Raw genomic sequence first — 20,758 nt, 5'->3', positions numbered from 1 at the left:
TACTGTCACACTGCTGAAAATCGAGGGTCACACTTGGATAGAAGCTGTTTCATAGGGAAGTACCTAAGGATTTAAAGACTCTGTGATACTGTGTGAACGAAACCAAACCAGACTGAGATAATAACTGCCATTAAGGTGTTGCTGTACTGTTAGGTGTGTGCTTGTTTGGCCCTCTGTCACGTAGTACTGTAATTATGTAACATGAGGACTGTGAAGTTTGGCTTATGGATTACAGTAACGGCAATCACCAAGAGAATAGGAAAAGAGGACAAAAAGCTTTTACAGTACAACCAATGTGTGGTATGTTTGTAATCGTAAACATACATACCATATAAACACGCTCAGAGAAAGAGGGATTCAAATTCTGATTGTTAAAACATGACTTAAGGGTTGCCGTGTGTGGATGTATATGTTTTTGTGTAGGCCTATGTGTTTGTGGGATTGAACTCAAGCAAGAGGAATGCTGTGTATGGGTGGTCAATTAGTTTACCAATTCAGCTGTGACCAACTGGCTTACTGGAATGAAACATAGGATCCTTCCCATTCAACAGGCCATGCCACCTTCAAGGTCAGACTCTGACTGTTTGTTTGTTTGTGTGTGTGTGTGTGTGTGTGTGTGTGTGTGTGAATGTTTTGTGATGGACTTCCTGGCCTGAGTCCCCCCTCCAAAAAAAACACACACACAACATACTGTGTATGCATTCTTATTTGTTCTGTTTAAATCATGGGCCTTAAATGTAAGAGCAAAATGGCTGTATTTGCCAATCTTTTTCTATTGCTTACACATACACTACTGTTCAAAGGTTTGAAGTTGGTAAGATTTTTTAGGTTTAAATTCTCCTATCCTCACCAAGACTGCATTTATTTGATCAGAAATACAATAAAAACAGTAACTGTCTTGTTTTAACATATTTTAAATTTTTTCAGGATTCTTTGATGAATAGAAAGTTCAAAAGAAAAACATTTGTTAAAATAGAAATATTTTGTTGACACCATATTTTGAAAGGTAGGGCATATTTGTATGTCTCAGCATTGTTTCAAATCAGCAGAATCTCTGTGAAATATCAAGTTGTTTTTGCTGTTCACTTATATAATATATTCATTTATATTACAAAAGTAACAATATTATATTATAATTTCACTCCTGTCTCACTGTACATAATTGGATTTATTTTTTCCCAAATTCTAGGGAAACATGGTCATGTGCTACTATAGTATAGGAGCAACAGCAGTGGTAACAGTGAAATCAGCACTAATGGGCACAATACTAGCTGTAACACTAGTTTTATAGAATGAATAAAGTGTCAGTGGTTAACATAATGGTTTTGTTTCTTATCACATAAATCTCTCTCATTCCCTGTACTTCCTTCTCTGCATCATCCTAAACCAGTTTGCATTCGTTCTACCCCTCCGCTGTGTCTACACTGGTGGGTACCTCCAGGCTGCTGCGGTGACCGTGAGAGAGATGTAGCACAATGTCATCGGCACGACAGGGGCACAGCAACTGCTACTCCCACGACCCACAGAAATACCTCACCGGCCTTTAGAGAGCACGACAGCATGTGTCTGTCAGTCCAACACAGAGCTAAAGCCCGTGTGAATTCCTCAACGTATGCTCAAATATACACAGATGAGCTCCACAGCTGCTCTTTAAAGGATTCGGATCATAGAAGAGAGGGCAAAGCCGTGAGCTCACAGTTCCTATAAGCATCCCCTCATCCCATCAGGGCAGGACCAAACAGTGCTGTAGCATCCTGGGAACAATCCTGGAGCTGTGCTACAAGACTATCTTAAGATGGTGGTTGCTCTGGCATACCAGGTAACATTATAGACCAGACAGGCTGAAATTGCACAAGTGTGTTTTACCACCAGAGGGCGACACAACACTTATTCTGAGCTGTTGGAAGAACTTTTCATCTTTATGATACCTAATAAATTATGTAGTTCCTGTATGGTAACTTAAGCACAAACAACAATCTTTGTCTTTTTCATCAGTTTATTACTAAAATAGGTCTTCTGTGGGGTTTGTGTCACTTATAGCTGGCATATTGTTTGTATAAAGAGCTGACAGATGTGGGTGTTTTTCAGGGGGTTTTGTTTAGCTGAAGCGGATACGGCGAATTGAGCCAATGGTGCTGTTTTGAGCACCCCAGTCAGAGAAGTTGTTGTAGTCCTTCTTCTCCAGGGTGTAATGTGCCCCTCTGTAGTTAGGCTCCTGGTACGCCACCCAGCTGTGGTCAGGAGAGAGAGATGGGAAATGTGCACACAACACTGAATATATACACAGAACAGAATACACAGCTCAGTATTTTAACATAAGTGAATTTGTACTCACGTTCCGCCCATTACTCTGATGGAGGACACTCTGCTAAGGCTGTAACGGCTCATCAGGTTGGGGATGTCATCTTGGAGCTCTGTCTTCTTACCTGAGAAACCTGCCCTCTCAAACAGCTGTGCACGGGGAGGGTTGTTATCCTAGACCATGAAACAATTTTCACATTTCTGATTTTGGATCATACCATCACATGTTTCAGTGGAACCAGTGCAAAGATTGATACTTATGATATTGTTTTTAATATTTTTATTATTATTGAATGTCTCACTTGTTTCACAGCACGGACAGAGGAGATGTGGTCACCCTGAGCACACCACCTATCAGTGCAGTTGTACTCCCCCTTGTCAAACATGTCCCACAGGTACTGACGTCCACGGAAGTTCTCATGTTCATATGCCACCCATCTACACAAGAACACGTCACAGTAAAAATGCAAAACATATCTGAATGGGCTTATACTGGCAAAATGTACATGGAAAGGAAATGCAATGATTTAATGTAGCCGTAACAAAGTTGATAGAATAAAGAAATGTGGAGTAATCATTCATTTTACATTTCTAAATGTTAAAATAAGGTCTTGTGATACAAAACTTTCATGTACTCACGCTCCACTCTCCACCTGGACAGAGTTGCATCTGTCGGGAAAGTTTTTTTCGCTCAATTTCTGACAGTCAGAGGTCAGGTCCAGTCGCCGACCTGCAAAGTTCCTCTGCTCGAAAAGGGTCACCTGGAAAACACACAAACTAATGTTAAAAAACCCCACTTGAACATGTACATTCAAGTATTTAATAAGCACGAAAGGATTAAAAGTATTCGGGAGAATATAGATATCCTGAACAAAAACTAGCAACTTTTTCAGCTAATTTTCATGTTGTTTTAAAAACACCCCTAACTGCATGAGAAGAAATAAAAAAGAGTAGCAAACAGGTGACAAAAATTAATTCAATATGCAGGCATAAACTATAAACTATTGCCATCAAAATAAACTCTTACCCTCCCACTGGACCCGTAGAAGGCACGTTGGAGCACAGACCCCAGCTTGCTACGGAAAAAAGTCAAACACTCTTAGCACATTTTCAAACATCAACAATCAAACAACGTGTAGAAAATATGAAAGAAGCCAGAGCAATTGGATTCTTTTCTTTCCAAATGTTTATGATATAACATTTAAATTAAAGTTCAATTTTATTCGTTCCATAACAAGGTAAATGTATATTTGTGTGTAAATGTATGTATGGAACAAATCAGTTTGCCAATTAAAGCACAGCAGTATGTTATTTCAGGGCTGTCTTAATGGTATGGTTGTGATCAGAATTATATATTTACACTCTTCCACAAACAAGTCACAGGTGTTGGTCTTTTATATGTCTTTTTCTGCAATGATTAATACAGTCCTCTTGGGAGGTGCAGATTGAAACTCAAAACTTTGGTGTCCAAATGCACCGCAAACATACCTGGTTTGTTTGGCTAGTCCGGGGACCTTAGTAAAGATGTTCATGTCAGCTCGTGGTGGCCACTAAGATGGTCCTTAAATACAGCAGGTACATAGAAACAGGGAGTGCTAGAATGCTCATACTCTTTCTGCTGCTCTCTCTGTAGTCTGTCTGTGTATTGATATGCTAAACACATACAGTAAGCTATGTTTTGTAAAAGCCTTTAGCTATATGTGCGTACAGAAACTCAATTGCACACATACAAAAGCTTAAACACACACACATCCATAGAACAAGCAAGAGAACACATGTACATGTTAAACCAACATACAATGAACAAATTCTCCTTCATACACACCTAAACACAACACGACCATACACGTACAGTAAAAGAGTGCAGCGTCAACACTTTCTGAAACAATTCAACATTCTTTTCAAAGCATTTTGTAACTGTATTCACGTTTGAATTGGGGCAGCAAGTGTATGAAAGCACAATGACAGACACACATACGTATAGCAGAGATCAATCCAGCCATGATTTTATATTATATTGGGCTATATTTATTATCCTAGTTCGGTCAGAATTGGATTCTAGTAGTAATATTCTGCACTTTATAAAATAACATTATACATTATAAATTTATATCCTCTATAACCGCTAAACAACCAATTGTTATTTTATTTTATTTATTTTTTGTTTTTCCTCAATTATTTAATGTAACATCCATCCTTTATTTAAAAAGAATGCAGAATTGGTTCAGAAATGCTGGTTGAAATCTGAACATTTTCACCTTTTTTATGGCATAAACTTGTATTTCCCCCCTGGGGGCCAAAATGCAAATGTATCACCCACACCAACATTAACTTTGCTTACAGAGTCAAATGTTCAATTCTATAAAACATGTTAGGAGCAGCACTTTTCCCCTCTCAGCCCATTGAATTTGAATAGTGGGTATTTGAGCCTGCGTGTGACTCCTGAATGGAGCTCGGATCTACTAGATGCTTCTCTACTGTTTTGTGCTCGCGGGCGCACAGGCACTGGGCAGCTTTGTCAGGGTGAATGAAGTTCAAAAGCTTAGGTAACCTTCTGGCACTTTGGAGTGGATTCCAGTCGAGACAAATGTGAGGCCTGGAGCAGGTATATGTCTATATGTGCTTGAGTGCAAATCTAAATTGAGGGAGAGTTTGAGAGAGAGGGTGAGAGCAGGGAGAGAGACATGAGACAGGGCAAAGCTTCTGGTTCCTGCAAACAGAAGGAAACATTTTAATCACCATCTCATCCTCTCTCCTTTCAGAAAGAAACTTGCATCTCCTCTCTTGTGGATAAATACTTTTGAGATGTCTTTCATTTTGGCAGCTCTTGACAAACTGACTTACTTTTTGTCACTGATAGCCTTTTGTGTCAGTCTGTCTTATAGCTGGCTGAAATGAGAGATAATTCATCAGATTTGATCTGGGTTTGGAAATTTTGGACATTTTAAGCTGATTGCAAGTGGATTGTGACAGCTTTTTAGTTTGGGATGCATCATTGATATGCCTCAGCTTCGAATGCTTTGGAAGCTGACCACTCTGAGTATGTTTTTTTTTCTTCTGAAATGAGGATAACTGACTTGAAATGTCTCTATATATACCATCTAAGGACTGAGGAATTCTTAGACAACTGAAAGGATGAAACATTTTCGAAGGTGTGCCTGGAAGTAAAATGAGTCTGTTTTAATCTGTGCAGGTGCTATAAGAATAAGAGAATAAGAGGATGCTCCAACACAGTGTGCTGAGGATATGCCACTTTCTTCTGTTGGCACTGTGCATTTTTGCCAGTGAAGACTTTGACTGGACCAAGAACGAAATGGGATCATTTCAATATGGCACATTTCCTTCAGGTAAAGCCTTACCCATAACAGCAAATAACACTTACAAACAACAGCAAATATAAGTGTGTTCTTTCAGATCAAGTATTAATATATACAGAACACTAGATCCAGTAATAAGTGATATATCATGCAAAATATGCAATATGGTCACAGCAGTGATTAAAGCAAGTAAATACCACTGTAAATAATAATCCTGTCTTACTTAAAAGGATAATTCACCCAAAAATGAAAATACTGTCATCTCACCCACTAGTGGTTCCAAACCTGTATGAATTTCTTTCTTCTGCTGAACACAGCGTAAGATATTTTTTAACAATGTCAGTAACATTTGATATTATTTTATAGACATTATTCATTTTCAGGGTTCTATATAATGAATGCATATACAAACACATATTCACAAGAATTATACATACTGTTTTTATATAAATAGTGTTTGCATACATTTTCAGGATTCTCTTGGGGCGCTGGCAGTTCAGCATATCAAACAGAAGGAGCATGGGATAAAGACGGAAAAGGAAAGAGCATCTGGGATGTGTTTTCTCACAAAAGAGGGAAAATTCACCTAAATGACACTGGTGACTCTTCCTGTGAAGGCTATCATAAAATAAAGGTGCAATGATTTCCTGATTAGAAATACGCAATGATGTATGTAGATGCTTTGGTTCTAAGATAATCTTTTTAATGTATGTTTTAGGATGATATCGCACTAATGAAAGACATGAAGCTGAACCACTATCTCTTTTCCATCTCCTGGCCAAGGATTCTGCCCAGTGGCATTAAGAGTAATTCAATTATTATGCCAAATAATAATAATAAAAAAAAGTTTCCTTGAAATGTTTTACAAGAGTCATTACCAAATGTTTTTCTGATTGTTTTTTAGATGACTACATCAATGAGAAAGGGATACAGCACTATGATAACTTAATTAATATGCTTCTGGAGAACAGAATAACGCCGATTGTGACACTGTACCACTGGGACTTACCTCAGGTAAAACAAAATCCCCACACAGGCAAACAATGTCTGCGTCTGAAATCACATACTGTACGTACTGTCTTGTAGCTTCTACATTTGGTGTGAAACTGACTTAATGACCATTAAAAAGTATGTTCTACATAGTATGAATATGGCTAGTGTGAATAAAATTTTGACATACTACATTCGCAATGTTGTCACTGTCATGTGACCTACCAACGTCAGTTGCTTCACTTCTCTCCTGTGGCATCATAGAATATTAAAGCAGGGAATGTTTCTTGAATTCTCTTTCATAAAATATGTATGATAAGTATGTCAGAGTACACATATTTAAACAGAGTATACATGAGTTTTATTTAACTTTTAAAATCATATCTGTGGTGTTTTTAGGTTCTGGAGGAGAAATATGGAGGTTGGCAAAATGCCAGTATGGTCAATTTCTTCAACGATTTTGCCAATCTGTGCTTTGAGAGATTTGGCAATCGCGTCAAATACTGGATCACCTTCAACAATCCTTGGGTAAGAATTGTAAAAGTAGTTATTGTCTGGTATTATCTGTTTTAAAGTCCACTTTTATATCCTTCCATATTTCCAGTCAGTTGCAGTGGAGGGTTATGAGACTGGAGAACATGCTCCTGGTCTGAAGATGAGGGGTACTGGTGCCTATAATGCTGCCCACAACATCATTAAGGTGATCAAAATCCACTGCGGTCCACTATAGTCTAATAATTATAATAAATGATCAACAGAAATAATTTATATGCTAAGTTAGCAATGCAATGCTCTGATTATCAACAGCAGAGAAAAAAACTAAATCTAAATAAAAATGGAAATATGCATGCATTTAGGGATAGCAAACTATTACAAAAATACTTTCAACTATTAAAATCACTGTTTCGGATAAAAATTCAAATGCAGTGAAATGAAGCTGATTTTTATCCTCTGCTGCACTGACAGGCTCATGCCAAGGTCTGGCACACATACGATGCCCAGTGGCGAAACAAACAGAAAGGTAGACGAATTTTAGATATTGAAATTAGCTTTTACCCTGTCAAGGTACCAAAGGTCCAAACAGGTACAAGTGTTTCTGCCATTTTAGGTATGGTGGGCATCTCCCTGTCAGCTGACTGGGGAGAACCGGTGGACATCACCAATCAGCGCGATATAGAAGCCGCTGAAAGATATGTCCAGTTCTACTTGGGCTGGTTTGCCACACCACTCTTCCATGGAGACTATCCTCAAATAATGAAAGACTACGTAGGCAAGCAAACCATAAATAAATGATAGGCTTATTTAGTTGGGGCTAATGATCATTTTAAAATATTACATAACTATTTCTATGTTTCATTTCTGCAGGTAGGAAGAGTGCCCAGCAGGGCCTGAGTAGCTCTCGCCTGCCTACGTTCAGCCCTCACGAGAAAAGTTATGTCAAAGGCACTTGTGACTTCCTGGGCATCAGTCACTTCACTACGCGCTACATCACACAAAAGAACTTTCCTTCCAACCGTGCAAACAGCTACTTCACTGACCGTGACCTGGCTGAGCTGGTGGACCCACAGTGGCCTGATCCTGGATCAGATTGGCTCTACTCTGTGCCATGGGGCTTCCGGCGTCTGCTTAGCTTTGTAAAGGTACATTGACACATCTCTGTAAACAACTACACAACAACTACTTGCAGCCTGTGGGCAGCAGTCTGACTAGAAATGGCACACTGGCCTTTTGTGACTCAAATCCCTTTATTCTTAGACACAGTATGGAGACCCCATTATATACGTGACAGGAAATGGTGTATCAGAGAAGATGATGTGCACAGAACTGTGTGATGACTGGAGAATGCAGTACTTGAGGGATTACATCAATGAAATGCTCAAAGGTCAGAATCAATATAGAAATCGATGCCTTCTATTTTTAAATTCTCTTACCAGTGGTTCTCAACAAGGAGGCCAGAACAAACCTATATATACAGTGGAGAAAAAATTATTTGAACCCCTGCTGATTTAAAGAAATGATCAGTCTATAATTTTAATGGTAGGTTTATTTGAACAGTGAGAGACAGAATAACAACAAAAAAATCCAGAAAAACGCATTTAAAAAAAAGTTATAAATTTGCATTTTAATGATAACCCTTGTTGGCAATCACAGGGGTCAGATGTTTCTTGTAGTTGGCCACCAGGTTTGCACACATCTCAGGAAGGATTTTGTCCCACTCCTCTTTGCAGATCCTCTCCAAGTCATTAAGGTTTCAAGGCTGACGTTTGGCAACTCGAATCTTCAGCTCTCTCCACAGATTTTCTATGGGATTCAGGTCTGGAGACTGGCGGCCACTCCAGGACCTTAATGTGCTTCTTCTTGAGCCACTCCTTTATTGCCTTGGCCGTGTGTTTTGGGTCATTGTCATGCTGGAATACCCATGCACGACCTATTTTCAATGCCCTGGCTGGCTTCAATGCCCTGACGGTACATGGCCCCATCCATCGTCCCTTTGATGCGGTGCAGTTGTCCTGTCCCCTTAGCAGAAAAAACACCCCCAAAGCATAATGTTTCCACCTCCATGTTTGACGGTGGGGATGGTGTTCTTGGGGTCATAGGCAGCATTCCTCCTCCTCCAAACATGGCGAGTTGAGTTGATGCCAAAGAGCTCGATTATGGTCTCATCTAACCATAACACTTTCACCCAGTTCTCCTCTGAATCATTGGCAAACTTCAGATGGGCCTGTACATGTGCTTTCTTGAGCAGGGGGACCTTGCGGGCGCTGCAGGATTTCAGTCCTTCACGGTGTAGTGTGTTACCAATTGTTTTCTTGGTGACTATGGTCCCAGCTGCCTTGAGATCATTGACAAGATCCTCCCGTGTAGTTCTGGGACTCCATGAGGTGAGATCTTGCATGGAGCCCTGCAGACCGAGGGAGATTGATAGTTATTTTGTGTTCCTTCCATTTGCGAATAATCGCACCAACTGTTGTCACCTTCTCACCAAGCTGCTTGGTAATGGTCGTGTAGCCCATTCCAGCCTTGTGTAGGTCTACACTCTTGTCCCTGACATCCTTGGACAGATCTTTGTTCTTGACCATGGTGGAGAGTTTGGAATCTGATTGACTGATTGCTTCTGTGGACAGGTTGTCTTTTATACAGGTAACAAGCTGAGATTAGGAGCACTCCCTTTATCTCAGCACATTACCTGTATAAAAGACACTTGGGAGCCAGAAATCTTGCTGATTGATAGGGGATCAAATACATATTTGACTCATTAAAATTCAAATAAATGTATAACTTTTTTGAAATGCGTTTTTCTGGATTTTTTTCTCTCTCACTGTTCAAATAAACCTACCATTATAGAAATTATAGACTGATAATTTCTTTGTCAGTGGGCAAACGTACAAAATCAGCAGGGGATCAATCCCACCCCCATTGTATATATATATATATATATATGTATATATATATATATATATATATATATATATATATATATATATATATATATATATATATATATATATATGTATATATATATATATATATATATATATATATATATATATATATATATATATATATATATATATATATATATATATATATATATATATATATATATATATATATATATACAGGTGCTGGTCATATAATTAGAATATCATCAAAAAGTTGATTTATTTTACTAATTCCATTCAAAAGTGAAACTTGTATATTATATTCATTCATTACACACAGACTGATATATTTCAAATGCTTATTTCTTTTAATTTTGATGATTAGAGCTTACAGCTCATGAAAGTCAAAAATCAGTATCTCAAAATATTAGAATATTACTTAAGTCCAATACAAAGAAAGGATTTTTAGAAATTTTGGCCAACTGAAAAGTATGAAAATGAAAAGTATGAGCATGTACAGCACTCAATACTTAGTTGGGGCTCCTTTTGCCTGAATTACTGCAGCAATGCGGCGTGGCATGGAGTCGATCAGTCTGTGGCACTGCTCAGGTGTTATGAGAGCCCAGGTTGCTCTGATAGTGGCCTTCAGCTCATCTGCATTGTTGGGTCTGGTGTCTCTCATCTTCCTCTTGACAATACCCCATAGATTCTCTATGGGGTTCAGGTCAGCGAGTTTGCTGGCCAATCAAGCACAGTAACACTATGGTCATTGAACCAGCTTTTGGTACCTTTGGCAGTGTGGGCAGGTGCCAAGTCCTGCTGGAAAATGAAATCAGCATCTCCATAAAGCTTGTCAACAGAAGGAAGCATGAAGTGCTCTAAAATTTCCTGGTAGATGGCTGCGTTGACTGTGGACATCAGAAAACACAGTGGACCAACACCAGCAGATGACATGGCAGCCCAAATCATCACAGACTGTGGAAACTTCACACTGGACTTCAAGCAACATGGATTCTGTGCCTCTCCACTCTTCCTTCAGACTCTGGGACCTTGATTTCCAAATGAAATGTAAAATTTACTTTCATCTGAAAAGAGGACTTTGGACCACTGAGCAACAGTCCAGGTCTTTTTCTCCACAGCCCAGTTAAGATGCTTCTGACGTTGTCTCTGGTTCAAAAGTGGCTTGGTAGCCCTTTTCCTGAAGACGTCTGAGCGTGGTGACTCTTGATGCACTGACTCCAGCTTCAGTTCTCTCCTTGTGAAGCTCTCACAAGTGTTTGAATCGGCTTTGCTTGACTGTATTCTCAAGCTTGCGGTCATCCCTGTTGCTTGTGCACCTTTTCCTACCCAAATTCTTCCTTCCAGTCAACTTTGCATTTAATATGCTTTGATACAACACTCTGTAAACAGCCACACCTTTCAGTAATGACCTTCTGTGACTTACCCTCTTTGTGGAGGGTGTCAATGTTCGTCTTCTGGATCATTGCCAAGTCAGCAGTCTTCCCCATTATTGTGGTTTCAAAGAACAAGAGATACCCAGAATTTATACTGTAGGGATGGTCATTTATTCAAACTCAAATGTAAATATTCTAATATTTTGAGATACTGATTTTTGACTTTCATGAGCTGTAAGCTCTAATCATCAAAATTAAAAGAAATAAACATTTGAAATATATCAGTCTGTGTGTAATGAATGAATATAATATACAAGTTTCACTTTTTGAATGGAATTATTTAAATAAATCAACTTTTTGATGATATTCTAATTATATGACCAGCACCTGTATACTGCCGCTCAAAAGTTTGGGATCAGTAAGATTTTTAATGTTTTTTAAAGAAGCTTCTTCTGCTCATTAAGGCTGTATCTATTTGATCAAAAATACAGAAAAAAACTGTTTTTTTGTGAAATATTATTGCAATTTAAAATAACAGTTTTCTATTTAAATTTTTTTATATATATATATACTTTAAAATATAATTTATTCAAAGCTGTGTTCAAAGCTGAATTTTCAGCATCATTACTCCAGCCTTCAGTGTCACGTGATCATTCTAATATGCTGATTTTGATTTATAATCGCTGTTGAAAACCGTTGTGCTGCTTCATTTTTTGTTTTTTTAGGATTCTCTGATTAATAAAAAGTTCAAAAGAACAGCATTTATTAAAAAAATAAAAAAATTGTGTTACAATATACAATGCTATTCAAAAGTTTGGGGTCAGTACATTTTTTTTTTCTTTTTTTTTAAGAAATTAATACTTTTATTCAGGAGGGATGTGTTAAATGAATAAAAAGTCATAGTAAAGACTTATATTGTTAGAAAAGATTTCTATTTTGAACAAATGCAGCTCTTTTTAACTTTGTATTCATCAAAGAATCAAAGAAAAAAGTATCACATGTTCCAAAAATCAATATGAAGTAGCACAACAGTTTCAACACTCATAATAAATCAGCATATTAGGATGATTTCTGAAGGATCATGTGACACTGAAGACTGGAGTAATGATGCTGAAAATTCAGCTCTGATCACAGAAATAAATTATATTTTAAAGTATATTAAAATAGAAAACTGTTATTTTAAATTGCAATAATATTTCACAAAATAACAGTTGTATTTTTGATCAAATAGATACAGCCTTGATGAGCAGAAGAAACTTTAAAAGACATTAAAAATCTTACTGATCCCAAACTTTTGATTTCACTCACTATAGATATATTTTTCATGTCTGTAAGGCAAGTATACACGGAGTTTCGAAGCAATGTGCTCAAGTTCACAGAGACCGAGGCTGCAGAAAGCGCATCCTGTTTGCTTTAATTATTTTACAAAAGCGCAACATTTCATTGTTATTGTGAGTGCACACAAATAAACGTAGTCTTTATAAATTAAAAAAATTTATTACTTTTATCTGTATGACCAAAAATGACGGAGTATTTTAAGAGCAAGTGAGCCTACTGGCCCTCCATCTGTCCTGCAGTGAGCACGCTACTGTTCAGCTTCTACACTCCGCTCAGACACTTCAATAGCGCACATTTTTCTAGGTTAACATTATATTCAGCGGCCATGTAAAGTTGCTACTACATACATCTTTCAGATGAAAAGCCATATTTGAGGTCGATTAATGATAGGTGAGCGTTTGTATGTCTTGCCCGATGTATTACCACACAGACCAGCTGTTAACGATCTGTCCGTCACGGACTGTGTGACTTCGACATGCACTTCGTGTGGAATTTTTTTTTCTGCGACTAATATAATTTTGGTCGACCAAGCCTCTTCTCGTCGATTAACAGTTAGTCGACTATTAGGGGCAGCCTTAATATATATATATATATATATATATATATATATATATATATATATATATATATATATATGGAATAAAAGATGGAATGATAAAAAAGATGGAATGATCAAACTGAAATCATATTTATTTTTCCCCATCAAAGACTATTTTATAGAAAAAAACTTTAGAATTGTGTTTAATTCATTTCAACACTCCCAGTTTCTGTTAATAAAAACATTTGAAAACATTGTCAGAGAGTCAGCATTGTAATACCTTCAGCAGAAATATCAGAGGAAATCTTTTAACCATTGTGATGGTTATGGATGGACTATGAATATTGAGTTGGAAAATGGAAGGCCTTTCAGTCAAAAGAGTTGAGAACCCCTGTCTTAGAACAGACTGAATAAATTGAGCCACTGGACCTGATTCACAAAAACATTCAGAACATGCAAATCAAAATTTACGGAAACTTGATTACAGACTGAGCATACGACTGATTGAGGTCTATAAAAATTAAAAATGCTTTCTTTCAAACACAAGAGTTCTACAGAGCTTCAAATCATAATTCTCTTCATACGTTGATAAATAAAGTCTATACAACCACTCAGCGGAACCTTTTTGTTTGTTTTTTCATTCAGCGGTTAAAGATGGAGTGAATGTGAAAGGCTACACAGCTTGGTCATTGCTTGACAAGTTTGAGTGGGATGAGGGCTTCTCTGAAAGATTTGGCCTGTACTACGTGGACTTTGGCAGCAAAAATAAACAACGCTACCCCAAAGCATCAGTTCAGTACTACAAGCGCATCATCAGCTCGAATGGTTTCCCTAATCAGAGAGAGGTATGACTTCAATGAGTTTAGCATTAAAATTGTATGCTAAATACATTTTTTTATTCCATCTTTTGAGTCAAAGAGTATAATAGTCTAAGCATTTTTTTGGGCAATCTGTGTGATAAATATACAGTATGTCTTTATATTATGTCTCAGTTTACATCTTATGCATTTAAGTTGGATAATGTTTACCACAGATTGAAAGCTGGAAAAGAAAGGCACTGGAAACATGCACCTCAAGTAACCAGCTCCTTGCGGCAGGTTAGTGTAACTGTTGCTGACTTCTCTTCCCACCGGCAGCACAGCCGGCAGTGATCTAGCTGGGGCAAATAAAAGAAAATTCTGTCACAAATTACATTTTCTATTCATAACCAAGCACAATATATAGAGAGGGAAATTATATGGTAACTTTCTAACAGGAATTTTCTTTTGTTTGCCCTTTCAGCTAGAAGAAAATCCAAGGAAAATAAGGAACATGCAGATATGCCAAAGGTTTGGCCTGTGCATGATGAAGTTTAGGTACAGGGCTGAGGATGTCATATGTTTTCTGTCTAGTGCTATTTTCAAATACATTTATGTTTTCACAATGTATTTTTTATTAGTTGCCACTGACTTACTGACTTGTTTATCTCCAGATCCACTGATCAGCCACATGGAGATGGTCACAGAGATTGTTGTCCCCACCGTGTGCACTCTCTGCATTCTCCTCAGTGCAGTTTTTCTCATGTTTCTGCTTAGAACACGAATATAAAACAGACTGCTTCACATTTACACAACTATATTTTTTCACATTGCATGTGTCTGTACATTTCTCTTTTTTATTGATTATTATTAATAACAACGATGACATGCCGAGACTTGTTTACATGTAAATTCAAATAAAATGGTCCACAAATGTACATCTGTGTTCATGAATTGTTGGACCATCCAAACATCTCTCAACAAATTACTCGGAGGATAAGTTGAGGTTTGGGTGTTTGATTATGAGGTGAGAAAAGTTAGATGGAAGTTTCTGAAACTTTTTGAAAGCAGTTATGTAACCCTATTAACAATGACATTTGTATATGTGGCAAACAAACAGAAAATAAAATAAATACCATAATAAATGTGTTTGTGAAACCTTTTAAAATACTGAAATTCAGTGGGACTACAACATACGAATACATAGCTTACATACATTGCAGTATAAGATCCATGTGTATGAGATCTGTGCTTTCAGTAAAGTTTGAAAACCTGCATTATACCTGTTTTGGTATTTGACGTGTCCACCTCGGTAAACTAGGGCAAAACTACCCGTGTGTCCAGTTCTCCGCGCCGGTAGACGTCGCAGTTCTCCTCAGCCACGAGAGGAGCGCCGCAGCAGAACCAAGCACGTGCGCCGCAGCAGAGATCTGATTGGCTGAGGAGGAAGCCGCCGGCAGAAACTTTGGCTGTGATCCGTGTTGATGATCTCGTGCTGCGGTCGGTGTTGAAGTTTCGTCCTTTGACAGCACTTATTCAGTAAGTTCGACGGGCCGCACTGATATTCAGTTTATCACTGAAATTACAGTGACATCGGTTGGGCTTGATATCCAGACATGGACGAAACCGAGGGCGATGTGCGGATTAACATTGTCTGGCGCCAAAATGCTGTGACAGTAACGAACAGCTCTCCTCTAACGTTACGTTTACAGTAATCTGTTCAGTTCAATGATTGTATGTGTGCTAATATAAGGATTAGTTCCGATAATTAAATCATGTGCCATTGTTTTGTACAGTTTATGTACTTTTCAGACTATTTTCAAAACCTATAAACTTTCAACGGCATTGTTTGAATGAATATAGCGTGCAACGAATACTCCACCGTCTATTGTTACTGCAAAAATAAGATTAAAAAAAACAAACAAACATCTTAGTCATTGTCTAATAGACTAAACAGTATCTGTAACAGTACAAAGACGCGAATGTTTAATATTAAAAATGCTGAGGCAGTTTATGCTTGGCTTTCTGTTTGTAAACAACTCGCTGTAATATACTGGAATCGCTTCACAGAAGCAATATCGTGGTGATAGGTTGTTTCTTAAAATTGTACATAAAAATATTACTAATGCTAAATAATAAATAATCCAACCTGGACCACAAAACCAGTCTTAAGTGTCAATTTTTCGAAATTGAGATTTATACATAATCTGAAAGCTGAATAAAGTAAGCTTTCCATTGATGTATGGTTTGTTATGATAGGACAATATTTGGCCGAAATACAACTATTTTAAAATCTTGAATCTGAGGGTGCAAAAAATCTAAATATTGAGAAAATCGCCTTTTAAGTTGTCCAAATGAATTCTTAGCAATGCATATTACTAATCAAAAACGACGTTTTGATATATTTACAGTAGTAAATTTACAAAATATCTTCATGGAATATGATCTTTACATAATATACTAATGATTTTTGGTTATAAAAGAAAAATTGATAATTTTGACCTATACAGTGTATTTTTGGCTATTGCTACAAATATACCCCAGCGACTTAAGACTGGTTTTGTGGTCCAGGGTTACATATAGTATTTATTTGAAACTGTACAAATAAATTTAATTTCCTAATTTAAAAAATATTTTAATTAGAATATATGAAATTTGATATTAAATTAATGTTTGACTACGGACCCCCAGAAAACCTAGACTTCAGACGGTGATAATAACTGCTCTTTGGGTATTTGCTCACTTTGATAATGTAGATTTATTGTTGAACTGTAGGTTCTTTAGCATGTCTTCCTGTTCAGAAACACAAAAGAGAAAAAACTGCCAATAATTTACTTGAACACCACTGAAAGTAGAATTAAATTGTATTTATGTTCCAGAATTGATCATATGCTCCTATCTCTCTACAGGATCCTGTGCATCATGCTCGATCCGTTAGAAAATGGCCTGTTTGACATACCAGATTATGAGCACATAGAGGATGAGAGATTCCCTCCTCTCCCTCCTCCATCATCGCCTGGTCAGGGAGACATCGAGGATCCTTTTGGCAATGGAGAGGGTCTGTTTTTCATTCTTAATCATTTAAAAAATTTAGATGTAAAGGCATTAATGGTGTTCATATGTTATAAGTGCTCAAAATCTTTAGTAAGGTGATTTTTGTCCAATTGATGCTATAGCAATATGAGCTATTCCTATGCTACATAATCCCTGCTGTTCATACTGTTCATAGCCGAGTCTTCTGTGAAGTTTAATCTCACGTTAGGATGAAACCCAAATTTTTTTGAGTTTAGGTGAGGAGGAAGGAGAAGTGTCAAAACTAGCAGAAGTGCCAGTGGCAAAAAGACGATCAGTGAAGAGGCCTCGGCCTAAACTGGATGAAAACAGGTACTGAACCAGATGCCAGTTAATTGATAATTACTTCTGCATACATGCAGTGTATATATAATGTATAGCAATCATAAGCATAATTGTAAAATGTAATTATATTATCACCCAGCTCTTTATATAGCTCTAATATACCATGTAGCATTTTTACTGCTTTATTGCTTGTTTCATCACAAAATGTAAAATATATTAAAAGAAAAGATGTCTCAAACATTAGCATCATGATTTTCTCTATAACTGCTTTAAAACAATATTTATTATGAAAGGTGTTATAAATAAATATGACTTGAGTTGAGTTTCTCCAGTGTTTACAGATCATCTCTTCTCTCTTTTAGGTTGATTTCTGAGAAGGGTCTTCCAGCTTTGCGTACATTATTTGAAGATGTTAAGTTCAAAGGCAAAGGTCATGAGGTAATTGCTCATTTTTCACTTCATCCTCACCATTTGTGTGTGAAATATTGAAATACTCCTGAACTCAGGTGCCGTTATTGGTTATTCCAATATTTATGTATATGAGTCAATGTGAAATGTGAATACAGTTGTCAGTGTTCACCCTCTTCATTTATTTCTGATTCAGGCAGAGAATCTGAAGCTGCTCTTGCAGAAAATGGAGAACTGGGCCCATCGGCTATATCCTAAAATGCAGTTTGAGGAGTTCATTGATAAAGTGGAGAGTCTGGGCGGTAAAAAAGAAGTTCAGGTAAGATGTCTGGCACTAATGAAAAATAACACTTTATCATGAGGCAAATTCAAGCTTAACTAGGGGCCGTTCACACAGGATGTGATGTTATTTTTTTCTGTGTTATATTTTCCATGTAATTTTATTTTTTTATGTCTGCTTTTTTTGTTTATGTATTTGGAACAAGTAATATTTTTGGCATTTATGCCTTTATTATGATAGGACAGTAGAAGTGGGGACAGGAAGTGATAAGAGAGGGGAGGAAAAGACCATGTGTGGTACTCAGACTCAGGTCCTATCCAGCCAGTCTATTTTAAATGTTACTCTATGTACACATGCACTAAACAATTGTCTAAGGCTGTTGCATCATGTCTCACTGTTTTTTCTTGATGCCACACCATGATTGCCACGTTTTTAATGTTACGTGTGCTTTAACATTAACAACAGCGCATGGGACTTATAAATGCTTATAAACTTATAAAAGAACACATAAATGCCTTCTGTTTAATCAACGCAAGAATAAATCCTGTTTGAATACAGTATTTAATCTAGGAAGCGTGGACCTCATTTAAAAACCCTCAATGTGCGATATTGTACATCCTTAATGGAAGTTATCTGCATCCTTTGTTAATGCTTTACTTTGTTTCTCCATTAGACATGTCTGAAACGAATTCGATTGGACATGCCAATAACACACCAGGACTATGTTGGTAATGATACTTTAACTTTTGGCTGTCTGGCACAACATTTGAAAGCAGCAGGTATAAATTCATTGACTTTCTACTCCCCTTCAGAGGAGGCTGAGGTTCTAGTACCGGAAGAGCCTGATCCAGTTGGAGACGAAGGTTTCCCTGAAGATCCGTTTGTCCATTCTACTCCTGCTCCAGCCTCTCTCACGGAGGAACAGCAGCAGCGCATAGAGCTCAACAAACGGCTGGCTCTGGAGAGGAGACTTGCGAAGCAGAAACAGTTAGGTGTGTGGAGGCATTAATGTCATAATGTCATCACCATCATGTGGGTGTTTGTATGGTGTGTTATGATTAGAACGGAAGTTCTCTCATTTGCCTATAGTCCTGGAAAAAATCTGGGTCCACTGTTATGCATATAGATTCAGCTGCTTGAGTCTAATTTTTGTATCATTATTTGATACTTTTTCCCCCCAGAATCCTCTCAGAATTCCATCCAGGCAGATGCAGATGAACCATCGACCAGCTCTTCAGGACAGAACCTCAGTCAAGAGAATCAGGGCACTTTCGATCAGAGCACCTCAGCCCAAACGCCACTCAAGCTAAAGTCAGCTGCGCTTCAGAATTCCCCTTTATATGATAATGAGTGTGCTAGTCCAGTTCCAAATGGCATAGTTGATGATGATGATGATAGCAATTGAACCAATCCTCCCCGTTTGTACCAAGAGGACTGAATAAATTGAGTGTTTTTGGGAAGGGAAACTGCAATCAGATGGGCTTTTTCATGTTCACACTTGTAAAATCTTTCTAGTCATATGCCAAACATCTTTTGCAGCTCGTTGGCATGTTTTATAATGCCAACCCAGGGCTTGTTCACCACAATGATCTTATACACACAGTAATCTAGTTCAGTTTGCTTGCATTTTGTCATATCATCTTTCATCCTCTGTGAGGATTTTGGTGTATATTTGCTCGGATTTAAAACATTTTCCCTCATTTTATTCTTAGGTTCACAGTAACCTCTCAGTGAATAAAATCACCACTTGGCTGAAGTTTATTATAATGTCCCAGTGTAAGCACAGAATACTGCAGGATAAAGTGAGCTTTTGAGGTTGACCCATATCACCTACCTTTTTTTTTATTTTTATTTTTTATATATGTATATAAATGATGTCAGTTTGTCGTCCCCTTGTAATGTCACTGTCAGTTATGTTTATTCCTGTTATTTCAGTGTACATTTTTTATTTTCTCAATAAAAATGTTAATGTAGAAAACCATTTATGTGTGTTGTGATTTGTGTATACCTATATTTTGAATAGTGCTGTCAAACGATTAATTGCGAGTAATCGCATCCAAAATAAGTGTATGTACTGTGTATTTATTATGCATATATAAATACACACATATACTGTATATATTTTGAAAATATTTACATGTATATATTTATATAAATATTTAATATATAAACATAACATTTTTGTTAATTACATACGTGCATGTGTATTTATAAACATGAATATACACAGTACACACACATACAGTGAGGAAAATAAGTATTTGAACACCCTACTATTTTGCAAGTTCTCCCACTTAGAAATCATGGAGGGGTCTGAAATTGTCATCGTAGGTGCATGTCCACTGTAAGAGACATAATCTAAAAAAAAAAATCCAGAAATCACAATGTATGATTTTTTAACTATTTATTTGTGTGATACAGCTGCAAATAAGTATTTGAACACCTGAGAAAATCAATGTTAATATTTGGTACAGTAGCCTTTGTTTGCAATTACAGAGGTCAAACGTTTCCTGTAGTTTTCACCAGGTTTGCACACACTGCAGGAGGGATTTTGGCCCACTCCTCCACACAGATCTTCTCTAGATCAGTCAGGTTTCTGGCCTGTCGCTGAGAAACACGGAGTTTGAGCTTCCTCCAAAGATTCTCTATTGGGTT

General features: G+C 37.3%; 3 protein-coding genes across 16 annotated transcripts; 2 read left to right on the top strand and 1 right to left on the bottom strand.

The window, feature by feature from the left end:
* Positions 1–1,031: 1,031 nt before the first annotated feature.
* On the bottom strand, positions 1,032–15,473 carry crybgx (crystallin beta gamma X). 13 transcript variants are annotated; one of them, XM_058782124.1, is made up of 9 exons: positions 15,342–15,464; positions 14,715–14,830; positions 14,290–14,413; positions 3,790–3,815; positions 3,329–3,377; positions 2,941–3,062; positions 2,604–2,739; positions 2,336–2,475; positions 1,032–2,231 (listed from the first exon to the last, which is right to left on the bottom strand). In XM_058782124.1, exons 3-9 carry the CDS (start codon positions 14,326–14,328, stop codon positions 2,099–2,101), a joined length of 645 nt encoding a protein of 214 aa, XP_058638107.1. In that variant the 5' UTR covers positions 14,329–14,413; positions 14,715–14,830; positions 15,342–15,464; the 3' UTR covers positions 1,032–2,098. The 13 variants fall into 13 exon arrangements, with proteins under 13 accessions (XP_058638107.1, XP_058638108.1, XP_058638109.1 ...); XM_058782125.1 differs by having other exon boundaries at positions 3,790–3,954; positions 14,290–14,417; positions 14,719–14,830; XM_058782126.1 differs by having other exon boundaries at positions 3,790–3,862; positions 14,290–14,417; positions 14,719–14,830.
* On the top strand, positions 5,027–14,616 carry lctla (lactase-like a). Its single transcript, XM_058782132.1, has 13 exons — positions 5,027–5,648; positions 6,092–6,252; positions 6,337–6,424; positions 6,523–6,632; positions 7,008–7,136; positions 7,213–7,308; positions 7,575–7,629; positions 7,717–7,878; positions 7,974–8,248; positions 8,364–8,490; positions 13,907–14,106; positions 14,295–14,358; positions 14,543–14,616. Exons 1-13 carry the CDS (start codon positions 5,522–5,524, stop codon positions 14,614–14,616), a joined length of 1,668 nt encoding a protein of 555 aa, XP_058638115.1. The 5' UTR covers positions 5,027–5,521.
* Positions 15,464–20,084, top strand: tipin (timeless interacting protein). 2 transcript variants are annotated; one of them, XM_058782118.1, is made up of 8 exons: positions 15,464–15,597; positions 16,968–17,116; positions 17,349–17,442; positions 17,778–17,853; positions 18,020–18,142; positions 18,777–18,831; positions 18,916–19,095; positions 19,285–20,084. In XM_058782118.1, exons 2-8 carry the CDS (start codon positions 16,981–16,983, stop codon positions 19,506–19,508), a joined length of 888 nt encoding a protein of 295 aa, XP_058638101.1. In that variant the 5' UTR covers positions 15,464–15,597; positions 16,968–16,980; the 3' UTR covers positions 19,509–20,084. The 2 variants fall into 2 exon arrangements, with proteins under 2 accessions (XP_058638101.1, XP_058638099.1); XM_058782116.1 differs by having other exon boundaries at positions 18,777–19,095.
* The last annotated feature ends 674 nt before the right edge of the window (positions 20,085–20,758 follow it).

This window comes from Onychostoma macrolepis, chromosome 07 (genome assembly GCF_012432095.1).
Source record: "Onychostoma macrolepis isolate SWU-2019 chromosome 07, ASM1243209v1, whole genome shotgun sequence".
Classification (NCBI taxonomy): Eukaryota; Metazoa; Chordata; class Actinopteri; order Cypriniformes; family Cyprinidae; genus Onychostoma; species Onychostoma macrolepis.
This window is presented reverse-complemented; position numbering and strand designations above follow the sequence as displayed.